The following is a 21847-nucleotide window of genomic DNA, read 5'->3' as shown; positions in this document are numbered from 1 at the left end:
GCTTATCGCTCGTCTTGTCTGAACTTTTTTTCTTCGCTCTGATATTGACGGTCAATTGGAGGTCCGTCTCACACCAAAACCTCGACATATCAAGCACAACAAAACTCAGTCAACCATGGCGAAACGAAGAGTCAAGAAGCGAACCCACCTGGGCGCAAGCAACCCGCAGCCCAACTCCGCCGGACATGCCTCGGCGCGGGATCCCAAGAGCATGGTCATCAGAATCGGCGCGGGAGAGGTCGGTTCAAGCGTCAGCCAGCTTGCAGCAGACGTGCGGAAAGTCATGGAGCCGGGGACCGCCAGCAGGCTGAAGGAGCGGAGGGGAAACCGATTGAAGGACTACGTCGTCATGTGCGGTCCGTTGGGTGTGACACATCTGCTGCTCTTCTCGCGGTCAGAAGGAGGAAACACGAACATGAGGGTTGCGCTGGCGCCCCGAGGACCTACGCTGAACTTTCGGGTCGAGAAGTACTCTCTCTGCAAGGACATTCAAAAGATTCAGAGGCATCCCAAGGGCATGGGCAAAGAGTTTCTTGCTGCCCCTCTGGTAAGGATCAAGGACAATTGCTATGGCTGAAGCTGGAAGCTGCATACTGACGGATAACAGCTGGTGATGAACGGATTCTCTCGCCCCGGCGCCACTGCCAAGTCAAAGGTCCCCAAGCATCTCGAATCACTAGCCACCACCGTCTTCTCATCCATGTTCCCCCCGATCAACCCCCAGACAACGCCCATCAAGACGATTCGCAGAGTGCTGCTCCTGAACCGAGAGCAGTCGCCGGAGGACGACGGCACCTTCATTCTCAACTTCAGACACTATGCCATCACTACGCGGCCCTCGGGCGTCTCCAAGCAGCTGCGCCGGATCAATGCCGCCGAGCACTTCCTGAACACCAAGACCAGCCGGCGCAGCCATGTGCCCAACCTGGGCAAGCTTGAGGACATCGCAGACTACATGACTGGCGAGGGCGGCGATGGATACGTCTCGGATGCGACGAGCGGCAGCGAAGTTGACACGGATGCTGAAGTCGAAGTCCAGGACACGGCGGCTCGAAAGGTCCTGTCCGCCAAAGCCCGCGCTGCGGCTGCGGAGAACGGCGAACAGGAGGAAGTCGAGGAAGCACACGTGGAGAAGCACGTGGTCAAGCTCGTCGAGCTCGGACCTCGCATGCGGCTACGTCTGACCAAGGTCGAGGAGGGCATGTGCTCGGGCAAGGTCATGTGGCACGAGTACATCCACAAGTCGCCTGCGGAGATCAAGGAGCTGGAGAAGCGGTGGGAGAAGCGGATGGCGGAGAAGGAGGCTCGTCGCCGCGAGCAAAAGGCCAACGTGGAGAAGAAGAAGAAGGCCAAGGAGGCGCAGAAGGCGGCGCAGAAGGGCGGCAAGGGCGACGACAAGGACGAGGAGGATGACGAGGATGACTACGAGTACTACAGCGACATGGATGTGGATGACTTTGACAGCGAGGGATTGGCGGGCGACGCCGAGTTCAAGGTCAATGAGCAGAAGGAAGAGGATGGTGAGTGGGAAGACCAGGAAGAGGAGATTGGCAAAAACTGAGTGGGATTATGCATGTTTCGAGCATTGTACGAAATGTATATGGCGCATGGGTTATATCTTTAGGTCGAACGGCTATAGTTTAATGTACATGTTGATATCAGATGTCGTGGGTTGGACAAACGGTCTATACCGGGTACTAGCTCTTTGTATTTGGCTTCGTGCATGGTTGAACTACCCGTGTAAGTGGTTGTGAACGCAGGTACATCGCCGCGTTACCATCTGCACGACGCAACACCTTCTTTGCCGCCTTAGTAGACCAACAAGAAGAGTCTCCCAAAAATATTTGATGAGCTTCTTGCGATGGAGACTTGCGTGATCCAGGAGGGGAACTACTTCTTTCTGAGGGCGTGCCGGGTCTCATAAGCTGCTACAGGTTCATAGTCTTTTCAGGAGACTCTCTTCTTTGGAATCATACAACAGCTATGAGATGCAATTGATATTCAGCCGTTTCTTAGACGCAAGTGCTACTGATTGGTGATAGATATTGCGCTTCATGAGCAATAGAGGGAAGCGCACAGGCGCCTATGAAATCGGAAGTCATGCAGCATCAAGGAAGCTTCGTCGTGTAAAGGTCAATGCAGAATATTACCAGTTTGCGGTCTAGTGTGAAAGCATTCGGCACCATGATCACTCTAGTATCGTACGTACAGTCTTAATAGAAGGTGAAATAGAAGTCCATATGTGGAATTAGAGGACCGTAACGGAAACTCCATTGCTACATACAGGTTGCAGTAGCTGGGTTACAGTCCATGCAACTTGGCTACCCTAAGACGACTATCATGAAGGGAAGCTTTCTTGTTCAATGTCTGTACAATCGTGGTAACACCCAACATTTTCAAGAATCATGAACATGTCAAGCCATCATTGCCTTGCGATTTGTTCATAGTAGACATCACCAACATCACCTCTACATCTCATTCAGACCAAGGGAGCTCTACCCGAAAAGTTATCAGGCTCCCATCGTGACACATTCCAGACGTTGCCGGACTTCATGTGAAAAATTTTCATTGATGAGAGGCTCACTCGATAGACAAAAGTCCGCGGAATTGGTGACGGCACTGCAGTAGATCGCATGGGTCGGTATATTCGTTGTATTCTCTACATTCCTCATCTGTATAATGAGCCGTTACTCCCTTCACGAGCATTAGCCAGCTTGATGATGCGCTCCAGCATCAACGGGCTTTAGCGCGTAGGATGGAAATTGGCATAGGTACTATACGTGATGCAGCTTCAAGGAACTTCTGCTATGCAGCTTTGCGTGGAGTAATGATGCAGATACTCCGTAATAAGGACTTGTATAGGCGGCTTCGCAGCAAGTTGCCAGATTGGGAGCACTTGTGGCTCTGGCAAGACGTGTAAGTAGTGCTATACGATTAGCCCTGTATCGATCTTTCTTCAGGTTGGCTTGTATTTCATAACTCGTGCCAAACATTGTAGAGTCTCATCGCCGACTCGAATTCCTATCCCACAGAGCCCGAGATGCTCAAGGGTCAACATGTCTTGCTTCATCTTGACTGGAGTTGGCATGTATCTGGTAGCATTAAGCCGCAGGACGGCCCGCTTTGCCACAAGCAGCTCGGTCATCTTCCATTGAGCAGATGCTTGGGAGTTTGGGCGTAGCCGTTCACGATTGCATCATTGGTCGTGTCAAGCGCGGCAGTCCCAAATAGGGCCTTTCACATGCGATCTTACCTACTCAGAAGCCATGGGTAGCCCCTGTCCTTGTCGGTTCTCGCGGGGGATCGGGGCTGAAGAGATGCGAGGACGACGGCGAAAGTTGAAGAGGATGCAACGTGTTAGTAGTCGAGCGGCCGTTTCGCAGGAACAAAGAGTCCTTTGCATTCCATTTTTGGCAGCATTCAATGACGTGTGACAGGATGACTAGTCGGCCATATCGATGGAAGCAGCCCAGACTCTCTTCCAGGTCCTTTTGATGCTACCACTCGAAACACCAGGGCTGATTATCTCCGATGTTTGTGGTGTCCTGCATTGAAACGCGAGCTGAACTCAGAGATGCCTTGCGTGAGCCACCTTCCAGAGCCGTCATGGTCTCCGAGTGGCGTCGATTCCTGGCCACGGACAGGGGTCAAGGACCAGGGGAGGAGGGAGAAAAAAAGACACGAGGGAGGGCGCCAACACGGACGCAGATTGGCTGGACGGGCTGTAAACGCTGTGAGCGTGCGACGCTGGAGTGCCATTGCTGAGCCTGTGCCTTGTGCGAGTCCTGCTCTATCATGTAGGCCAAGACCTGCCAGTGTCATTGTTGCTTGACTGCCGGCATCCAAAGCTGTTTGGCAGCTGGTTCTTGGCGATGCGATGCGATGCGATGCGTGTGACGGACCCGGCTGTCGGCTTGGATACAGCGCCACGGCATTTATTTTCCGTCGAGATGGTGGTGGTAGTATGCTGCGTTATACTCGTAAATCTGGTATCTATAGGTAAGCAATGTCAAGGCTTCAGTGTCGATGTGTGTAGGTATTGAAGGCACCGTCGAGGCTCTGCTTGGACAGAAACAACAACATGACGCCATTGCCAACCATGGAAGGAACTCGTCCTTATCGCAACCATCACGTGCTCCAGACGCTGAAACAACTTCTTTCCTCTTCTCTTCTCTTCTCGTAATCCTCCAGATTTCGTAACTCGTAAAAACTTCACGCAGCGTCGCATTCGCGCTCGACAACAACAACCACAGCCGCCTGTCCGGCCGGTTCCGCTGCCTCTTTTGCTCCGGCCGACTGCGACTGACAATTACTCGTGCAGGTCCCTTTTTCGAGAATCCCACGACCACGGTCAGCGGCATGCCGATTATCCGGCCAGCAGACAAGGGCCCGGCGGCTTCAACGAGAGCCAAACAGCGGCTCTGGTGATGCCCTGGCCCCTGTCCGGCAGCTGGAGCGGGCCTTTTGGGCGTTGGGCCTTTTGGACATGCCGCTCTGGGCTTGAGCTGGCTGTAACGAACTTCTGTCCGCGCCGCAAGCCACGGCAGCTCGTGATTTGACGGCCACCACGACAGCAGAGATGAGAGGAATGGCGACTCTGGCACAAGTTCCCACCCCTGACTGCCGGACGCCAAGTCGATTGTCCCTGGGCCAGCACAGTAGTGCCCCAGCGCCGGAGCCAATGACTCTCGAGGTATCCGTCCGAGCCCCAGGATCGGAGGCCACAGCAGATTGGCCCTGTTAATTCCCGGTCACCAGGCCTCTCTGATTGCTGGGACGGCGGATTTAACATTAACTAACGGATTAGACTTATTTCGGCCGCCGAGCTGGTGATCCCTAGTCGGTTGGGCTAGTTCTGTCTTCGGTCCCCTATGCGAGGAGCACGAGACAGATCTGAGTCAAGGCATCGGTGGCTCTCGTGGCTTTGATTCACCGTTGAGGCGAACGGGCCTCCGAGCCTATACGGGAGCTGATTCGCGTTTGCAGCTCATGACTGGCCGTTTGGTGACCGAGCATGCCACTGACAGTGGGATGCGGTGGAACACGGTTGCAACATCACTCGGCGAAGGATGGGCTTGTTGCTTCGTTTGTTCAGATCGACCTCGGCCGTACGAAGCAGAACAGAGACGCGGGCGCAGCGTTGTCGCCCAAGTCGTGTCGGCCCGCCTAATACCCCAGCCTGTCATATCATCACACGGTCTGAACTGTGGGCTACCGTTCAAGCGTGGAGCAGGCAGACCCTTGATAGACAGGAGATCAGCATTGGGTACTTCTTTCGAAGCCTGCCTATTTCCCTAGCCCTCCGCAGTGTCGAGAGTGCACAGCCAGCAGCGACCCCGGATTGGCCGGCCACAACAGTGGCGAGGAGTCTTGTGTAAAGCACTATCTCGACCATGCCCCTCTGGCGACAGCAGTGTTGCGCCGCCTCCGAGCGAATCCCCGTGGCCGTGGACTAGCAGGACTCTGGACTTCTATCTTGGGATGCTTCAAGATACGTGATCGACAAAGGTTCCAGCGTCTCCATTGAAGCAAGGCAGAAATGGCAGTACGCTCTCGGCCGGCCTCGCCTCTGCGGGCTATGAGACCAGGCACGCCCTCCACATGGATGCACCCCTGGACGTGGACGCTTCATTCGCTCGCGGGCCGTAAACGACGATCTACAGCCATCTGGCCTGATTGCGGAGGTCAATTCCACCATCGCGACTCCTCCTCCCATCACCATGCCCCAGCAAGTGTGTGAAGCTCGGGGAGAATGGCGCAAGGCGACCTTCCTAAACCATGCTCTTGAAGCCGTCAACAACGACAATGCCTCGGAGATGGGAGGAGCATCGCCAGGCGCCTTCAACATGAGTCGCGATGGATATAAAGACGTCTTGTTTCCCTCCGTCTGGTGTTGGAGCCTTCTTTCTCATCAGCCACATCAGACTTCAAGACAAGTCCAGTCAACCCCCGAGCAACTTTCTCTGAGAATTCCATATCTCCTCCGGCTCGTTCAAGATGCAGACCTTTGGAGCTTTCCTCGTTTCCTTCCTCGCCGCCAGCGGCCTGGCCGCGGCCCTCCCTACCGAGGGACAGAAGACCGCTTCCGTCGAGGTCCAGTACAACAAGAACTACGTCCCTCACGGCCCTACTGCCCTCTTCAAGGCCAAGAGAAAGTACGGCGCTCCCATCAGCGAGAACCTCAAGTCTATCGTGGCTGCCAAGCAGGCCAAGGCCATCGCCAAGCGCCAGACCGGCTCGGCGCCCACCCACCCCAGCGACAGCGCCGACTCGGAGTACGTCACCTCCGTCTCGATCGGCACTCCGGCTCAGGTCCTCCCCCTGGACTTTGACACCGGTTCCTCCGACCTGTGGGTCTTCAGCTCCGAGACCCCCAAGTCCTCGGCCACCGGACACGCCCTCTACACTCCCTCCAAGTCGTCCACCTCCAAGAAGGTCTCTGGCGCCACCTGGTCCATCAGCTACGGTGACGGCAGCAGCTCCAGCGGCGATGTCTACACCGACAAGGTCACCATTGGAGGCTTCAGCGTCGCCACCCAGGGCGTTGAGTCTGCTACCCGTGTGTCCACCGAGTTCGTCCAGGACACTGTCATCTCTGGCCTCGTTGGTCTTGCCTTTGACAGCGGCAACCAGGTCAGGCCCCGCCCCCAGAAGACGTGGTTCTCCAACGCCGCCAGCAGCCTGGCTGAGCCCGTTTTCACTGCCGATCTGAGGCACGGCGAGAGTAAGTACACCCATTGAGCTTTGTTCCCTCTTCTCTTCGATCAAGTAAGCTGACTGAGCCAAACAAATAGACGGCAGCTACAACTTTGGCTACATTGACACCAGCGTCGCCAAGGGTCCCGTTGCCTACACCCCCGTTGACAACAGCCAGGGCTTCTGGGGCTTCACTGCCTCGGGCTACTCTGTCGGCGGCGGCAAGCTCAGCCGCAGCTCCATCAGCGGCATTGCCGACACTGGCACCACCCTGCTCCTCCTCGACGACGACATTGTCGATGCCTACTACGCCAACGTCCGCTCCGCTGAGTACGACAACCAGCAGGAGGGTGTTGTCTTCGACTGCGACGAGGACCTCCCTACCTTCAGCTTTGGCGTCGGAAGCTCTACCATCACCATCCCCGGCGACCTGCTGAACCTGACTCCCATCGAGGAGGGCAGCTCCACCTGCTTCGGTGGTCTCCAGAGCAGCTCCGACATTGGCATCAACATCTTTGGTGATGTTGCCCTCAAGGCTGCCCTGGTTGTCTTTGACCTTGGCAACGAGCGCCTGGGCTGGGCTCAGAAATAAGCGACGATGTGGACTTGTCACGAAGTGTTATGGGATGAATGATGAAACGGCAAAAGGGGGAGACTGTACATGGCTCTCATGACTTGTAAATACTCATGGTGTATATAGCCAGAAAGTCTGCACATAGCGAAGCAATGAAGGAACTTGATCATAGCTGCTTTTGGTCCACGAGGGCTCAGTGATACTTGAGAATAGTCTTAGACTTGGAAGAATCTGGGTCATAAGCTATTTTCTCCATACCCTCTGAATGCTGGTGAGCGGTCAGTTACTGAATTCTTATACAAGCGTCACAACTCCCCTCCTCAAGTGTTGAACTGACCAATGTACCCAGTACCTCCACTCGACCAACAGAAAAGAGCTGATGTGTTTTAGTGAACATTGAGTCGAAGAGTGACTGCGCAGCAGTATGTGTCTGTCGGTTCTGTGGTTGTTATACCAAAGTATTGTTGATTGGATGGCGTCGCTTGACAAGTACTTGAGCACTTTATGGGTGACCATGACAGCTCCAAGGGGAACATCGACACTATTATATACATGCATTACCTCGTCCCAGACACAGCAGCAACCCTGTACCGACATGCGCAATGCCTCATGTTATATATGCATACCTTGCTATGTATCAAAGAGGCCTCGATATCCAATACAGCATCACCAACTCTCAGCTCCTCCCTGACCCCTCCTATACCAGTGCTGCGAATCACCGAACGTCTTATACCATCACTCAACTTCATTCACACGCACAATCAGCCTTCGCTTTCTCACCACCTCAGCCTTTTGGAAAGGCTCCCCTTGCGTCCATACGCAGCTGCAAAACCACCCTATCACTCACTCTTTATCGGGGTTTGGTTTCGGGCTTCATTAGTATCAGCCTCAAAACAAGAAAATAAACCCCAGCCAAACAGTCAACCATCCTTGATCGAACAGCTCGCCACATCTAACCCTCCAAGTTGGGTTCCACCTATATAACCGGCGCTTACAAAACCGACATCAACCACACGTCCACGCAAAAAGCAGTACATAATCAATCAAATCGTTGCATCGCATCAACTGGAACCATGGCAAAGTTTCTTGGCGGGTTACATTCGATGAACACTTTTATATGTAGAGTGTCCGGAATAGGCAGGACGAGGGGTGCAACCATACGGGGAATTGACGTTTGTTTCGGGAAATGTCGACTCTTGGATCGGTGAAGGTCGTTGAATGGATGCCGTGAAAGGACAATGGTGTGCTTGGACTGGGAAGAGGCTCATCGGCTGGTTTCTCAATTCGTGTACGTACATGCAAGTGTTGATGGCGAGCTCCTGGATCGGGGTTGAGGTGCCGGCGATTTATTCCCCTCTTGTCTCGGTTTTCTTCTCACTGCTACCCAACCTGATATATGATTCCATACACTTATGTATATCTCTATAAGATCCTCAAAGACCTCTCTCTCTCTTCCCCCCTTATGTTGGCCGTGACACCTCCCATCTGTTCGTTACCAAACCCAACCATCACCATCCACCACAATGAAAGCCTCCTCCCTCTTCCTCTCCCTCTCCCTCCTCTCCCTCTCCTCCTCCTCCTCCTCCTCCTCATCATCATCATCACCCCTTTCCCACCCCCCTCTCGTCGTCGACACCGCCCCCTCCCACCTCCGCCCCTACATCCTCCCCCGCTACGCCGGCCACGCCGTCAAGCTCACCACGTCCGGCCAGATCATCCGCTTCAGCATCACCACAAACTCCTCCGCCGGCGCCTTCGCCATGGTCCAGCACACGGGCAAGTTCACCGCCTGGACCTCGGCCCGCCCGCACACCCACCGGCTCGTCCACGAGCACTTTTACTGCACCAAAGGGCGGATCGAGCTCTGGACCAAGAAGAACGCCACCGGCGCCGTCGACGAGGCGCGCGTCCTCACGCCGGGCGACTTCGGCACCGCGCCCCCGGGCACGATCCACACCTTTCAGCACACCGACCCGGACAGCCAGCTGACGCACATCTTCAACCCGGGCGGCTTCGAGGAGCTGTTTGAGGTCTTCAGCCTCGGGGACTGGGACTCGCCGCACGGGTCGCCGTACGAGCTCGTCGAGGCGGACCAGCAGCCGTTTGACGAGGCGACGCCCGCGCAGGTGGCGCTGCTCAACTCGCTCGACCTCTGGGTCGCGGGCGCGGACGTGTACGTGCCCCGGAGGGACTTTGTCAACGGCACCGCCGGCGATCCGCGCCTCCACTGGCACGACGGCAACAATTCCCTGTCCAGCGATCCCACGGACCCGTACTACATCGCCAAGGACTACGGCCCCAAGTACCTCAACAGCGAAAACGGGTACAAGGTCGTCCAGCCGCTCCTCACGGCCGCCCAGACGCCCTTTAAGAACCTCACCGTCGGCACCATCACGCTCTCTCCGCGGCTCCAGGGCGAAGCCGCCAACGTCGTCACGCTGGACCACCACTTTGCGATACAGATGGACGAGGGACAGCTGGCGCTGACGGTTCAGGGGTACGAGAGGGAGCTTTTGCTGCAGGGGGATGTGGCGTTTATTCCTGCGGGCACGAGGTTCGAGTATTACGCCACGGTGCCGTTCACCAAGTTTCTGTATGTGAATGCTGGCGAGAAGGGGTTGGGGGATGAGTTGTTGGAGAGGGCGGTGCCGTGGGATTTCCCGGCGTATCCTGCGTGATGGGCCTCGTAAGAGAGCAATTTGAGCCATCCTGGCAAATATATATGAGTTGATGTACATGATGATATGAAGAGATGCGTAATGGAGACACAGAATTTGTGGTACATGGTCTCAAGCAACTATATAAGCTCACGGTATGTCAATCCCAGCGGCCACTCGCAAGTGGCATGTCCAAGCATGTAGAACATATCTACAGCTACATTCGCCGCAAGGTGTAAAGAAGAGCATAATCGAACCTCAACGCATAATCGATCCTCAACGCCATATCCTCAGCCAAATCTTCGATGCAAAGCCATATCCCCAACGCCAAATCTCAAAGCGAAAACTGTCCTTATTATAAAGACCAAAACCTCCAAGCTTCAATGCCCTTACTCATCATCAAGCCCATATTCGTTATCCATCTCAGGATCATCCTCGTCATAGCCTCCCTCGTACTCGCCACCACCTCCAAACTCTTCACCCTCGCCATACTCCTCCGGCTCCTCGTACTCCTCCTCCTCGTGCTCCTGGGCATCATCCCCGGCAACGCTCTCGTCGGGGGCCTCGCTGGCGTCGTCATCGGCGCCAAAGGTGCTTCCGGCCAAGCTGGTCTTCCGGCTGGTAGCCGCAGAGCCGAGCCCGACGTTGGGAATGTCAAAGATGCTGCGGATGGCGTCGTAGTTGATCCTCTTGGACCACGCTCGGTCCTTGGCCACGCCGATGGCGGCTTCCGCGGCAGAGCTGGCCGGGCTGGTCTGGCCCTCTCCCATCCTCGCACGCTTTCTCCGCTTGCGCGTCTGCTTGGGGCGCTCCGCCTCCATCTTGCGCCGAAACACCTTTTCCTGGTGCTTCCTGAGCCAGTCCTTGTTCTGGTTGACCCAGATAATCTCCTTGATGCGTGCTTCTTCTGGCGAAAGCAGGCAGTTGATGACCTCGGGATCATCGGCAAACTCGTCCTCGGTGACGTCGGCCGCCATGGACACCTCTTTCTGCGGTTGTTGCTGACGAGCCCAGAGGGAGTGGATGCGGGCGCGCTGCTCGGCAGTCGAATAGGCAAGAGCATGTTCATACGTAAGAGGGTCGTTGAAAATCTCCTCAATGACTCCCTCGAGCTCCTGCTCATCTTGCTCCCATTCTTCGTTGATGGGAAGCTGAGGCTTGGCGCGTTTGCCTTTGCCTCGGCCGGCGGACTCTTGGTCTGCCGTCTCTTCCTCCAGGGCGTCTCCAAATGCCTCCGCAAGGTCTTCCAGGCCTTCAGGCCCATCCTCGTTTTCATCTTTTGATGGGTTGAGACTGATGTTTCCCTGTGGAATCTGGGAGGGCAGAGGCGGAATGATGAAGCCATCGGCGTCTCGGCGATAGTTGACCTCGGGTGCCTTGGAAAGATCTGCCCCGCCCTCCACATGTCGCTTGGCCGGGGTTTCTTCCGGGCTGGGTTCTTGGACGTCTTCGCCGGTGATGCCGCGCTTGCGCTTCCGGGACCTTTCCTCCGCCTTCTTCCTGTACTCGTCCGACTTTCGATAGAATGAAGGTGGATCGTGCGAGCTCTCCAGGAAATCCTGCTTCAGGAAGTCCTCCACCGACATGCGGCTGGACTCGGTGTTGTTGAACTCTTGCAGTCGGTTCTGGATGGTGTGATTTGTGACCTTGACGATGTAGACGACTTCCCGGATGGTTCGCCGAAAGTTGTGCATGCGGGCAGCCATGAGCAGACAGGCGCCGCAGATACCAGAGGGTCGGCGGCCCATGACCATCCAGTCCCTGCTCATCCGCTTGACCAGTCGAACGGCATCCTCGGCGACCTTGGCGGTGTCCTGGTGGAACTCCATCTTGGTGGCGAACCGCCAGATGAGATCCTCGGGGTATACTGGAATCAAGCCGTCAGCACCAATCGGCACCACCTCGTTGAGCTTCTTGAAGATGCGCCCCAGCTTGAAGACATTGAGCTGGACTAAGTCGGCCAAGTCGATGAGCATGACTTTGCATGGCGGCTCAGCACGGCAAGCCGCATAGAGGCAGACGGCCGCAACGCTCGCCAGTGTGCGTCCCTGGATGAAGTTTGCGCTGGACGCAAGCTTGAAGACCTGCGTGCCCGCGGTGACGAGGCTGTCGCTGATGTTGAGCTGCTGGGCGTAACCCTGCATGAGGCCGCGCGCCTCCCGAATGCTCTTCTCCCTGTCCTCGCTGCCGCCGACTCTCCTAAAAGCCGGGCCCATGCCTCTAACACCGGCCTGATCGGCGCCGACAAAGGTTCCCTGCACCATGGCAGCGCCGGACGAGGTCTCGCCGAACTGCACCTCGGAGACGATGTTGCTGTCATCCGCAACACGACCACAGGTCTGGCAGGTTCCGTCGACGACATTGGGCTTGGGACAGGCCTTGTTGGCGCACTGCTGGTGAGCGGGAGTCACGACGCCCGGCCTCTGGATGGATGACGCACGCGCCAGAGCAGAAGCATGCGAGCGTTCTTCGCGCTCGCGGAGGGCCCGGACGGGATTCGGTCTAGCAAAGCGAGGTTTGGAAGGGCCGCTGCGCTGCGTTGCCGGCGCCTTGGACGGCGGTGGCGTGAGAAAGGACATGGCTGCCGTGTGTTGGTGATGCTGGTGAGGGTGGTGTCTGAATGTTGAGAGTATTGGACGATATCGAGTCGAGATGGATGAGGCGACGAAAAAGTTGTAAGTGAGCAGCGAGTATCGATAAACAGAAGAGAGAGATTCCGGTTGCAGCAGCAGCTGTATTTCTTGTTCGCTCCACCACGCAAGAGGCTCTTTGACAAGCGACCGTCCAGCCGTCTAGAAGAAGGCCGTCTCTGGCCGTCTATGCAGGGTTCGTGAGCGCAAGCGATGCAAAGACCAAGAAGAGCTGCTCTCTGGATCCCATCAAGGAAACCATGGAGTGAATGAGATCCGAAGCGCGCGCTGAGCTGAGGTTGGCAAAAGAAAACGACGAGAAAAAAAGTCGGGCGGGGCGAGAATGGCAAGGCCTGGTTGAGTGCCAGGCAGGATTAGTGGCCGAGTGGGGAAGACGCAGGCAGAAAAGACTCGCAGTCTTTTTCCGGGCAATTTGAGTTGCAGGCGGGCGGTTTGGCGCAGCCGCTGGTTCGAACCTTGCAGTCCTCACGAATTTTTTTTTGGCGAAAAGATGACGATGACGGACGGCCGAGAGCTGCGTGACTGGAGATGCAAAGACGCAGAGGACGGTACTATCTGCAAGCACTTTTCGTTGCACAGAGTCCCCGTAGAAGCGACCTTTGCAAAGAGATGGAAGAGGAATTGAAAAGACAAAGTTTCTCGTCTTGTCACTGTCAAGGTCAAGGCAAAGTTTGAGCCTTTGCTCAAGACTGTGGTCGGCCCGACCGCTTAATCGTCGGGAGATTGATCTCGTGTCGCTTCCGTCTCGCTGTGACTCTTCACGTCGAACTGGCTATCCTCTATCCATATAATGATCATTTTACACTTACTTAGCCGCGGCTGTTTGTTGGCTCATGATCAACGACAGAATATGCCATGAAATATCTGCTGCAGTCAAAGTAAACAGGCGTTGGATCAGTACAAGTCCTGGTCTTCCCGTTGCTGTACTTGTCTAGCCCCGACACTCCCCGCCTGTAATTCGTATACTATTCCACTTCCCCCGCTCCCGTTCCCCGGCTATAGATCACTAGATCTCTCACAGTGGCATTTCCAGCTCTACCATTTACGAGCAACATTGTATTGTACGGAGTATTTCTTAATGGAACCGTAAGCCGGTGAAATAAACATCTTGGCCTTACCAAATACTCCGATATAAGCTCCCTGGCTTGGGGGCAATGATATGATAAATCACCTCGAGTTATAAAACCACCTTCTCCCTCCCATTTTTCCCAGCTGTTGCTCACCTCAGTTCTTTTCAAATCGCTCCTATTCCTCACACCACTCATAACCAAAATCAAGCTCATTGTGACATCCCATCATGGCTTCATTCACCGTTTCAGCCCAGCCAAACACCGACGTCTGGAAGAAACCGCCCTCCCACGACGTCTTCACCGGTAACCCTCTCCGCCAAAGAAAAACACTCAACTCCCTTGAACAAAGCAAACATGGACTTTATCTAACAAACACCATCCAGCCCCCTACAAATCCCTCTCCAAAAAGCCCTTGCCAAAGTTCCTCTCCGCAACCCTCACGTTCACAGCAACATACACCCACCAATTCGACCAAGCCGGCATCCTCCTCCTCTTCACCCGTCCCTCCTCTTCCTCCTCCGCCACGCCCCGCAAATGGATCAAAGCCGGCATCGAATTCTTCAACGGCCGTCCCCGCCTCTCTACCGTCTGCTGCGACAGCTGGGCTGACTGGAGCGTCGCCGACGTCTCCTCCTCTGCCGCAGACATCCAGGCCGGGACCAAAGGCGTGACGATCCTCCTCGAGAGGCTGGACGCGCACGACGGCTCTTGCCTGTGGGTGTATCGCGTCGACGGCGAGGAAAAGACGCCGATGAGGGAGATTTGCTGGCCGTATGGGGAGGATAACGGGGGCGAGGGCTGGGAGCTCGAGGTTGGGGCGCTGGTGGCGAGGCCGAGTAAAGATGTTGGTAGTGAGCTGGAGGCCACGTTTGAGGGTGTTGATGTCAAGTGGGATGCTGCTTAGATGAACTGCATCTTGGGGAGAGTATTGTGCACAACGATACATGATTCCATAATTGGTGCTCCGTAGTACTCAATGTTTTCATCACAGCTTATACAAAAAGAGTCATGACATTCACCGGCGAGTATCAAACATGAGGTGCGAAATTGTCTCATTAACCTCAACCCTGACACGGAACTCCAGTCAGGGAGGACCGCTAGCGACCCTATGGGATTGTTTTTTTTTTTTTTTTCTCTTTTTTTGTTCTCTTTGTTTGTATGTTATACATCTTTTTGGCCTGCGCTGCGCCCCCAGGGCTACACCATGCAGAAAAGGTAAGATTGTCGTTTGTCATGTCTTCGTCAAAAGGAGAAAAGAAAAAAAAGAGGAAGAAGAAAAAGCATCAGAAGCAAAAAGGCTCTGATATTCCAATCTTGACCGAGATGAAAAACAATTTCCCTTCTCAACCCGTACCGTAAGCATAACGAAATGCTGTACCCAGGTGATTCTTCCCATCTGTATCCAATTTCGAGAAAAGTTCCGCTGCCTTGCATCCAGGAAAGCAGAAAGAAATTCGCCAAGAGTTTGCGACAATCCAAAGGAGATCGTGTTCTGGAAAACGCCTCTTGGGCTGTCATTTCCGTCTTTTTTTCTGTTTCTCATGGTGCCGTACATGCTGTATGCTGTACATGGACTTATACAAATTCCGATTTGACAATTTGACCAAAACACCAAGGACCGAGGATGTCGGCGCTGTAGAATGAAAGCAGAGAGGAGTTCGCTCGAGGCTTGCAATAAGGCTGGACAGTATGCAGAAGCCACGCAAATGTGCGAAACCACGCTCAATGCAAACAATCCGCACGCAAAAGAGAGGAAAAGAGAGCGGCCGGTAAATTGAAGCAATGATGAAGACGCCCATCAAAACACCAAACGACCAAAATCGGTAAAAGGAGCAAAGGACATTGAACCAGCGACCAAATGCCGACACGGCACAAATCGTAGCCGGTCTTGACAAGATGCGCAAAAATGCTTGCTAAAGAGATCCCATTTTACCATTTGGATTTTGAAATTTTTTCTCTTTTCGTTTCTCTCATCCTCCGCCTTCCAACGGGCGCTTCACTCAGCCCGTGCCGAAGATGCTTGACGCTGTCCTCCCGTTGTGTCCATGCCGCTCAACTCATCATACAGTCTTGGGAGAGCGGTTGTTGGTAACGTCAATAACGTCGTCCAAGTGGTTGCACATGGCGACGAACAGGTCAAAGAACAGCTTGCTGCCACCCGCCTCCATCTCCGCCTGCATCGTGCCGCTGCGCTTGAACGTCTTGCGGCAGCGGATGATGAGGGCCAGGTAGTGGGCGCGCAGGCGACTGTCCGAATCAGGCGTGTTGGCGTAGGCGTACTGGGCCGACCGCAGGATGGTGCCGACGTCGATGCCGGCGTGCAGCCCCTGCTTGCGGAGGGCCAGGCGCTTCAGCTCCTCGAGGCCGTACCGGTCCGCGGCGCAGTAGATGACGGTGTCGCGCAGGACCTCGGCCCCGACGCTGGACAGGTAGACGGCGGCATCGGAGCCGCCGGTGCCTGCGTGGCCGCCCCCGTTGTCGGGGTTTGGCGACGACTTCTGGGGAGTCCGCATGCGGTCCTCGAGCTCCCACGAGTTGCGGTGCCTGTTGTGGACCAGGCGCGGGTAGTAGTCCCCCTTGTAGAGATACTCGAGGACGGCAGAGAAGATCTCGGGCTCCTCGTCGGGAAGCGAGATCCTCTTGCTCATGGCGTCCGCAGAGGAGTCCTTGCCGCAGGCCGCCTCGAAAAAGGGCGACTGGCTGAGGACATCCTCGTGCGCCGCAAAGAGGCGTCCCTCGCGGCCAACGGTCAGGGTGACAATCGGCGAGGGGGTGATGTTGATGTTCTGAGCGGGCGCCGGCGCTTCGTGCTCTATGATGGAGTTCTGCAGCTTGGACACCTTTGCCTTGACGTGCTCCTTGGCCTTGTCCTTGGAGGAGCCGGGCTTCTTGAGCCGCGACGACTTGTCCACGCGGTTCTGGTCTTGCTGGGACCGGAATGCGCGCTTGAACATGTTGGCGGGCGTCTGCTTGAGCTGGCTAAAGAAGGAGGTGTCCTTGTGCTTGTCCTTGTTGTGGAGGGCGCGGTGGTTGTGGTTGTGCATGTAAGAGTTGGTGGACGCCCTCTCACGTCTGCAGAAGACTATGCATATACTGTTGACTTATAAGAGAGCGACGAAGCGTTTGTGGAAAAGGAGCGGAGGATGGGGGAGTTGAAATTGAATAAGAGTGAAAAAGAACAAGAAATACTAGCAGACAACTAGAATTCCCAGAGAGTAATGAATGAATGACACACAATGAGTGAGGAAACAAAAGAATTGTCCGGGTCCGGGGCGCGGAAAGGACCACCTTCTTATAATTCAAAGAAGATGGCTCTTCTCGCGAGAAGCTTTGCGACCCTCTTTGGCTTGCGTGTGGGGGAGAGGAAAAGAGAGGGAAAGGAGGGAAAAGCAGGCAAAACGAGACGGGATCCACTATTTGTACCTTGTTGCAGACGCAGTTCAGCAGGTCAAAGGTACTACGATTTGCAGCAGTCAAGCCGGGAGGCGACAACTTGGAATCTGGGCAGGGCAGTCCATTTTGGCCCTGTCTCAGCCACCGCGGCCGCCAGCGAGCAGCCGCGGGTACCCAGTACTTGGGACGCTGTGTCAACGCCGCCCGGCTGGAGAGTTGCGGACACCTGCAAGCTTGCTGTGCTGTGCTGTGCTGTACCAGGCTTTGGGGGGGCGTGTGGGCGATGGGATGATGCAGGACGACATCACCGGGATGGGCCAATGGCAGATGACTGGACGGCAGCCGGAGTCAGCACCCAATGGGAGATGCGAGTCCCCCTCCCCTCCCACTCCACGACTCGATGTAGGTACTACTCGTCCCGTCAAGGGCATCTTTGGGAGCACATGGAGGACGGAGATAGGCGCTCGCCAATGGCAGACGGGGGACGGCGCTGAATAGCGCGGCAAGCCAAATCACTGGGCAACAAGTGTCGTGAACAAGCGCACGCCAGGTAACGGTGCCGAATCAAAGGGACATGTCTCCCCCTCTTTGCTCGCATGTAGCCATTCATATTGTGCTTGTAAAGCTCACAGTGTAGCCATTCATACTTGCATGTACGGAGTAATGCTCAACAGTCGGCCATTCATGAGGTACTCACATGTCGACTTACATCCATACCTTGCCTACAGCCACTCAAAAGTACATGCCCGACTTACATAGAGCCACTCAACTTTTACCTTACATATCATAAACTCGCATGGAGCCATTCATACATACATCCCCCAAATCTGCAACATGCTCCCTCTCCGTACAAAATACATCGAATAGAACAAGCCGGATAGGACAAAACTCGGTCCATGTAAGTCGCCTCCCCGAGTCCCTCTTCCCCTTCCAATTTCCCTCGCTGTACGCACGCTCTTGATTCCCTCTTTTGTACCTCTATACCGACCCTACTAATGTACCGTGACGAGCTTTTCTCTTTTTTCCCTTCACCTTTTGCTCTCTCGTCTTTTCGCCTCTTCACGCTTCAAGCGCAAGACCAAATCTCACCTCCACCTGAGACATGCAACTGCCCTGAGATCTTGTATGTGCGGGACAAAAATGTACTGCTCGTATGTATTGAAGCCCAAATATAGCACGATACGCACCTCACTCCCCATCGAAGCGACCCACTACAACAGCTCCCAAGCTGTTTAATTCTTCCGTAGTATAGTGGTCAGTATGCAAGCTTGTCACGCTTGAGACCCGGGTTCAATTCCCGGCGGGAGAGAAGAAACCGCCAGCTTCGAAAATCTTTTTTTGTCTTTTCTTTTTCCAACTATTACTACTGCTTACAAGTAATATCTTTACTGCTGTAAATCCAATCAACTCATGCATTATGCAGTCCCCTATTCTTACTTTGCTTTCTTTTGCATTTCCCCCTCACTGTTGACAAATGACTTCAACTGCGCGCAATGACTGCGCTTCTCTTGGGGGGAGGCTTGTCTCCGGTACCTGTACCACGTGGTCCCGCCAAACCCCTCCTCGACCACCGCCGGCCAAAGGTACCTGTGACGTGTTCCATAGGGAGGGGGTTCAGCCAAGTCCGCAACAATTCAATCCCGATTTGACTGACTGATTGATTGACTGACTGACTAGCTGACTGACCTGCTTCGCCTCGCTCCGAATCGCCCAGGGCAACGTTTCAATCGGTCCAAACGCCAGCTGCCACGCATGGCTTCCGTCTTTCCGTGACCAAACAGCCTGACAAACCGTCGACGTGTTCCTCCTTCAGCCATCTCCGCCGCTGTTAGTCTGTTTCATCCCCCTCATCCCCCTCATCCCCTTCCTTCGCCAGGGGAGACCACATGCAAGCATCGCATCGCGGCAGCGCCAGAAGGCCACAGATTGGTTCTAGTCAGGAACGCGAACACCTTGACATTGCTTCTAGGTTAAGAGTATGCTCTAGACTGCTCTCCCCACACGGACAGCGCATCAGTGCGGCTTTTTCATAGGACACCAAGATTAAAGACGGCCGCCGACAATCGGCCAGGTCCCTTGATGCGTCACACTACCAAAAGAAGCCTCCGATTCATCCCAAGCAACAAGAGTCACGATCGCTGCTCCATTACCCCTCCATCAACTGTGCGTCTAGGCCTCAAGAGAGTCCTGGATGATGACGTAGGGTCGGACCAGCGACTCCCGCACGCCAACGAAGCCCTGCATGAAGATGAGGGCTGTAGCCATTGTTAGCCGCCGTCCACCAATGCCAGCTGCAGGGCCTTACCAATGGGGGCCAGCAGGACGAAGCCAATGCTGTATGCTACCACCGCTTCAGTCGAGCCGACCTCTGCCGCGTCAAAGAAGAAGAATGGCCAGACGTCGGTGGCGGCGTGACCAATGAACGCCCAGCCGATGTAGAGGGCAGCAAATACCAGGAGGGCGAAGAGATAGCCGCCGATGCCCTGCGCCCACGTCAGTATTGGCTACAGTCGCTCGCAATCTCTAGCACTCACATTGGGGCGCCTGATGCTGTTGAGGAAGAGTATCTCAACCACCATGATGCCTGGCGTGACCGCGTACAGGTTGATGAGGGAAAAGGCCCGGAGCCACCCCTCGCCAAAGATGTCGCTGACTACAACTTCGTGTCAGTAGACTCTCTCTCTCTTCTGCTATCTTGACAGGAAAGAATATGCCTACATGGACCAGCGAGTCTCAGTGCCGTCGCATCCCACAACTTGATTTCGTTAGGATATCCTTGGCTAAAGAGCCCCAAGACACCATGCACCAAGTCATGCGGCCGCGTAACAAACCAGTATATCGCCGAGTTCATGAAAGAGTAGGCGACCGTAGTAAAGTAGAACAAGGTGAAGTAGAACTGGTAGCGTAGGTTACCCAGGTCTCTGGGCAAGGACATGGCCCTGACGATGGCGTATTCAACCCGTCCATCGACGTCGTCGGCATCCGGGTAGTACAAGTGGGTAAATGTCCATGACTGCAGACACATTGAAGGTTAGAGAATATCTTGCTGATTCGCCGCGGTAACGCATATGACCTACGAATGTGACTATGAAGTACCAAAGAACCAGGCCAAAGCTGATGATGGGAAACTCAAAGAAGAGTCGCCAGTTTGTCGCCGTTGCGGCTATGATTGAGAGCGAGGGGTTATTTGGATCTGAGGATCCAGGATCCTTCGGGTCTGAAGATCCGGGATCGTTAGGATCTGGGGCTCCAGGATCGGTTGGGTTTGAGTTGGGAGGTGGATTGGTCAGCTCGTAGTTCAAGATGAGGATGGCGGCCACTGTGAGATAGGCGAGGATGAAGCCGCGGACAAAGGAGAGCACGTTTTGCGGTATGAGGGACCACGGAGAATGGCTGACGCGGAGGAAGACAGGCTGAATGATAGCTCATTAGCACCGCATCTCCATATTGTGCTTGCGAGTACTGGGTGCTCTCACATGGTCTCGGAGCAGGGCCGGGCCGCCGTTGCTGAGCAGAGGTGTTGTATCCATTGTCGTATGATGCAGTAAACAGAGTAAGAAGTAGGTATGTGAGACCACAGGCAACGTGTTACTGATATTTTAGCGAATAAAGCTCGCGATTCGACGCGTTTTGGGGCCCAAGGGTGCTGATTCTGAGGAGAGTATATGCGATAGGTCCGAGTTCAAGCAGCGAGAAGGAGTGTATACCGAAATAGTGTGGATGGTGAGATTGCAAGGACATTTCGCCTTGGCCGGAGAAACAGGGCATACGAGGAGATACGAGGATTCAAATCGGGAAAGAGGTCTGTGATGGCGTCGAGAGTGGAAGGTTCGAAGGCACGACATCTGTCGTGGAAGGCGAGCTTCAGCTGCTCAATGGTGTTCTGTATTCCATCCTATTTCCTCGGTTTAATTTACAGTATGTGTACATTTATCGATCGAAACCCGCAGTTGTTCGCCCTCTCGACGTTACGCAGCAGGTGAGAGCCCATCCACTCAGCGCCTTCAGTCGCTCCTCTTCTGGGAACTCGCCGCGCCCTCCTTCTGCATGCCCTCGCAGCCAGTCAGTTTGCCCGCCCACTCCTCGGCCTTTCCGTAACCCTGGTTCGGATCTCTCTTGTCGGCAGCCTTTCGCATGGCGTCGACGGCGGCTGCTTTGTCTTGCTCTCCCGAGGCAGACCAGGCCTGGGAACCGCTGATGCTACCAATGGTGGACTGCAAAGTGACGAAATCAGCAGATGTACGATTGGAATTATGGTTTGAACTCTTGGGATCTCCCAATTCGTTCATACTTCTCCTAGGCCCTTGATGTATTGCGCATGAGCTCCCATCAGACCAGGATTCTGCTGGATCTGGTTTGTGTTGTTGTTGCCGCTGCTGTCCATGGTTGCGATGCTTGGTTCAGGGTATGTAAGTGAGTGTGTAAGTGGTATGACGGAGTGATCAAAGTTGAGTGGTTCGGGTCTCTTTTTTTATTGACAATGGATCTAGTAGTGAAGGAACCAAGAATGAGAATCAATGCTTCCTCTACCTGCTTTATACTGTCCACGCCCGCCTCCAAGATTACACCCGATGACATACACGGTCAATGGCTTCCTGGTCCATGACATCAGATCGGGTCCCCGCAGATCGACTTGAATCCCGAAAGGTCCTGAATTGGCAAGCAACTGCCAGGTGAAAACAGCCCGAGGTACGTACCGATGCAAGCTGCCAGTGCAAGCTGGGGGGTGGGGCTGGCTTGCTTATCGCAGCGTGTGATTGGCCGATACGCGCCAAAGAGCCACCATGTCCAGATCGCCAGAAGCTT

At 54.8% G+C, this 21847-nt stretch overlaps 9 protein-coding genes and 1 non-coding gene across 10 annotated transcripts; 5 read left to right on the top strand and 5 right to left on the bottom strand.

The window, feature by feature from the left end:
* Positions 1 to 109: 109 nt before the first annotated feature.
* On the top strand, positions 110 to 1561 carry BBK36DRAFT_1135123 (Brix-domain-containing protein; the record flags this gene model as incomplete). The annotated part of the gene is made up of 2 exons (XM_024892532.1): positions 110 to 547; positions 608 to 1561. The coding sequence occupies exons 1-2, from the start codon at positions 116 to 118 to the stop codon at positions 1559 to 1561; spliced, it is 1386 nt and encodes a 461-aa protein (XP_024751027.1). The 5' UTR covers positions 110 to 115.
* A 2021-nt stretch (positions 1562 to 3582) lies between these two features.
* On the bottom strand, positions 3583 to 4483 carry BBK36DRAFT_1197640 (hypothetical protein; the record flags this gene model as incomplete). Its single annotated transcript, XM_024896998.1, has 3 exons — positions 3583 to 3977; positions 4099 to 4163; positions 4243 to 4483. Coding segments are annotated over 3 exons (311 nt in total), but the record flags the coding sequence as incomplete, so codon positions are not given.
* A 1508-nt stretch (positions 4484 to 5991) lies between these two features.
* Positions 5992 to 7294, top strand: BBK36DRAFT_1197634 (aspartic protease pro-precursor). The gene is made up of 2 exons (XM_024896997.1): positions 5992 to 6724; positions 6795 to 7294. The coding sequence occupies exons 1-2, from the start codon at positions 5998 to 6000 to the stop codon at positions 7286 to 7288; spliced, it is 1221 nt and encodes a 406-aa protein (XP_024751025.1). The 5' UTR covers positions 5992 to 5997; the 3' UTR covers positions 7289 to 7294.
* Positions 7295 to 8793: 1499 nt separating this feature from the next.
* On the top strand, positions 8794 to 9948 carry BBK36DRAFT_1140341 (RmlC-like cupin; the record flags this gene model as incomplete). The annotated part of the gene is made up of 1 exon (XM_024893368.1): positions 8794 to 9948. One exon carries the CDS (start codon positions 8794 to 8796, stop codon positions 9946 to 9948), a length of 1155 nt encoding a protein of 384 aa, XP_024751024.1.
* Positions 9949 to 10316: 368 nt separating this feature from the next.
* Positions 10317 to 12819, bottom strand: BBK36DRAFT_1197627 (RNA polymerase III transcription initiation factor B complex component; the record flags this gene model as incomplete). Its single annotated transcript, XM_024896996.1, has 3 exons — positions 10317 to 10372; positions 10409 to 12461; positions 12781 to 12819. The coding sequence occupies 3 exons, from the start codon at positions 12817 to 12819 to the stop codon at positions 10317 to 10319; spliced, it is 2148 nt and encodes a 715-aa protein (XP_024751023.1).
* A 1056-nt stretch (positions 12820 to 13875) lies between these two features.
* On the top strand, positions 13876 to 14552 carry BBK36DRAFT_1115568 (hypothetical protein; the record flags this gene model as incomplete). Its single annotated transcript, XM_024890141.1, has 2 exons — positions 13876 to 13951; positions 14032 to 14552. The coding sequence occupies 2 exons, from the start codon at positions 13876 to 13878 to the stop codon at positions 14550 to 14552; spliced, it is 597 nt and encodes a 198-aa protein (XP_024751022.1).
* Positions 14553 to 15708: 1156 nt separating this feature from the next.
* BBK36DRAFT_1197625 (hypothetical protein) lies at positions 15709 to 16602 on the bottom strand (the record flags this gene model as incomplete). The annotated part of the gene is made up of 2 exons (XM_024896995.1): positions 15709 to 16434; positions 16489 to 16602. The coding sequence occupies 2 exons, from the start codon at positions 16600 to 16602 to the stop codon at positions 15709 to 15711; spliced, it is 840 nt and encodes a 279-aa protein (XP_024751021.1).
* A 1676-nt stretch (positions 16603 to 18278) lies between these two features.
* Positions 18279 to 18350, top strand: BBK36DRAFT_t80. The gene has a single exon. It is a non-coding gene; the product is annotated as a tRNA-Asp (tRNA).
* Positions 18351 to 19210: 860 nt separating this feature from the next.
* Positions 19211 to 20571, bottom strand: BBK36DRAFT_1197622 (hypothetical protein; the record flags this gene model as incomplete). Its single annotated transcript, XM_024896994.1, has 7 exons — positions 19211 to 19296; positions 19347 to 19524; positions 19576 to 19694; positions 19760 to 20054; positions 20119 to 20250; positions 20362 to 20454; positions 20518 to 20571. The coding sequence occupies 7 exons, from the start codon at positions 20569 to 20571 to the stop codon at positions 19211 to 19213; spliced, it is 957 nt and encodes a 318-aa protein (XP_024751020.1).
* Positions 20572 to 21045: 474 nt separating this feature from the next.
* BBK36DRAFT_1168078 (hypothetical protein) lies at positions 21046 to 21425 on the bottom strand (the record flags this gene model as incomplete). The annotated part of the gene is made up of 2 exons (XM_024895129.1): positions 21046 to 21255; positions 21333 to 21425. 2 exons carry the CDS (start codon positions 21423 to 21425, stop codon positions 21046 to 21048), a joined length of 303 nt encoding a protein of 100 aa, XP_024751019.1.
* Between the last annotated feature and the right edge of the window lie 422 nt (positions 21426 to 21847).

This window comes from Trichoderma citrinoviride (genome assembly GCF_003025115.1).
Source record: "Trichoderma citrinoviride strain TUCIM 6016 unplaced genomic scaffold BBK36scaffold_5, whole genome shotgun sequence".
Taxonomy (NCBI): Eukaryota; Fungi; Ascomycota; class Sordariomycetes; order Hypocreales; family Hypocreaceae; genus Trichoderma; species Trichoderma citrinoviride.
This window is presented reverse-complemented; position numbering and strand designations above follow the sequence as displayed.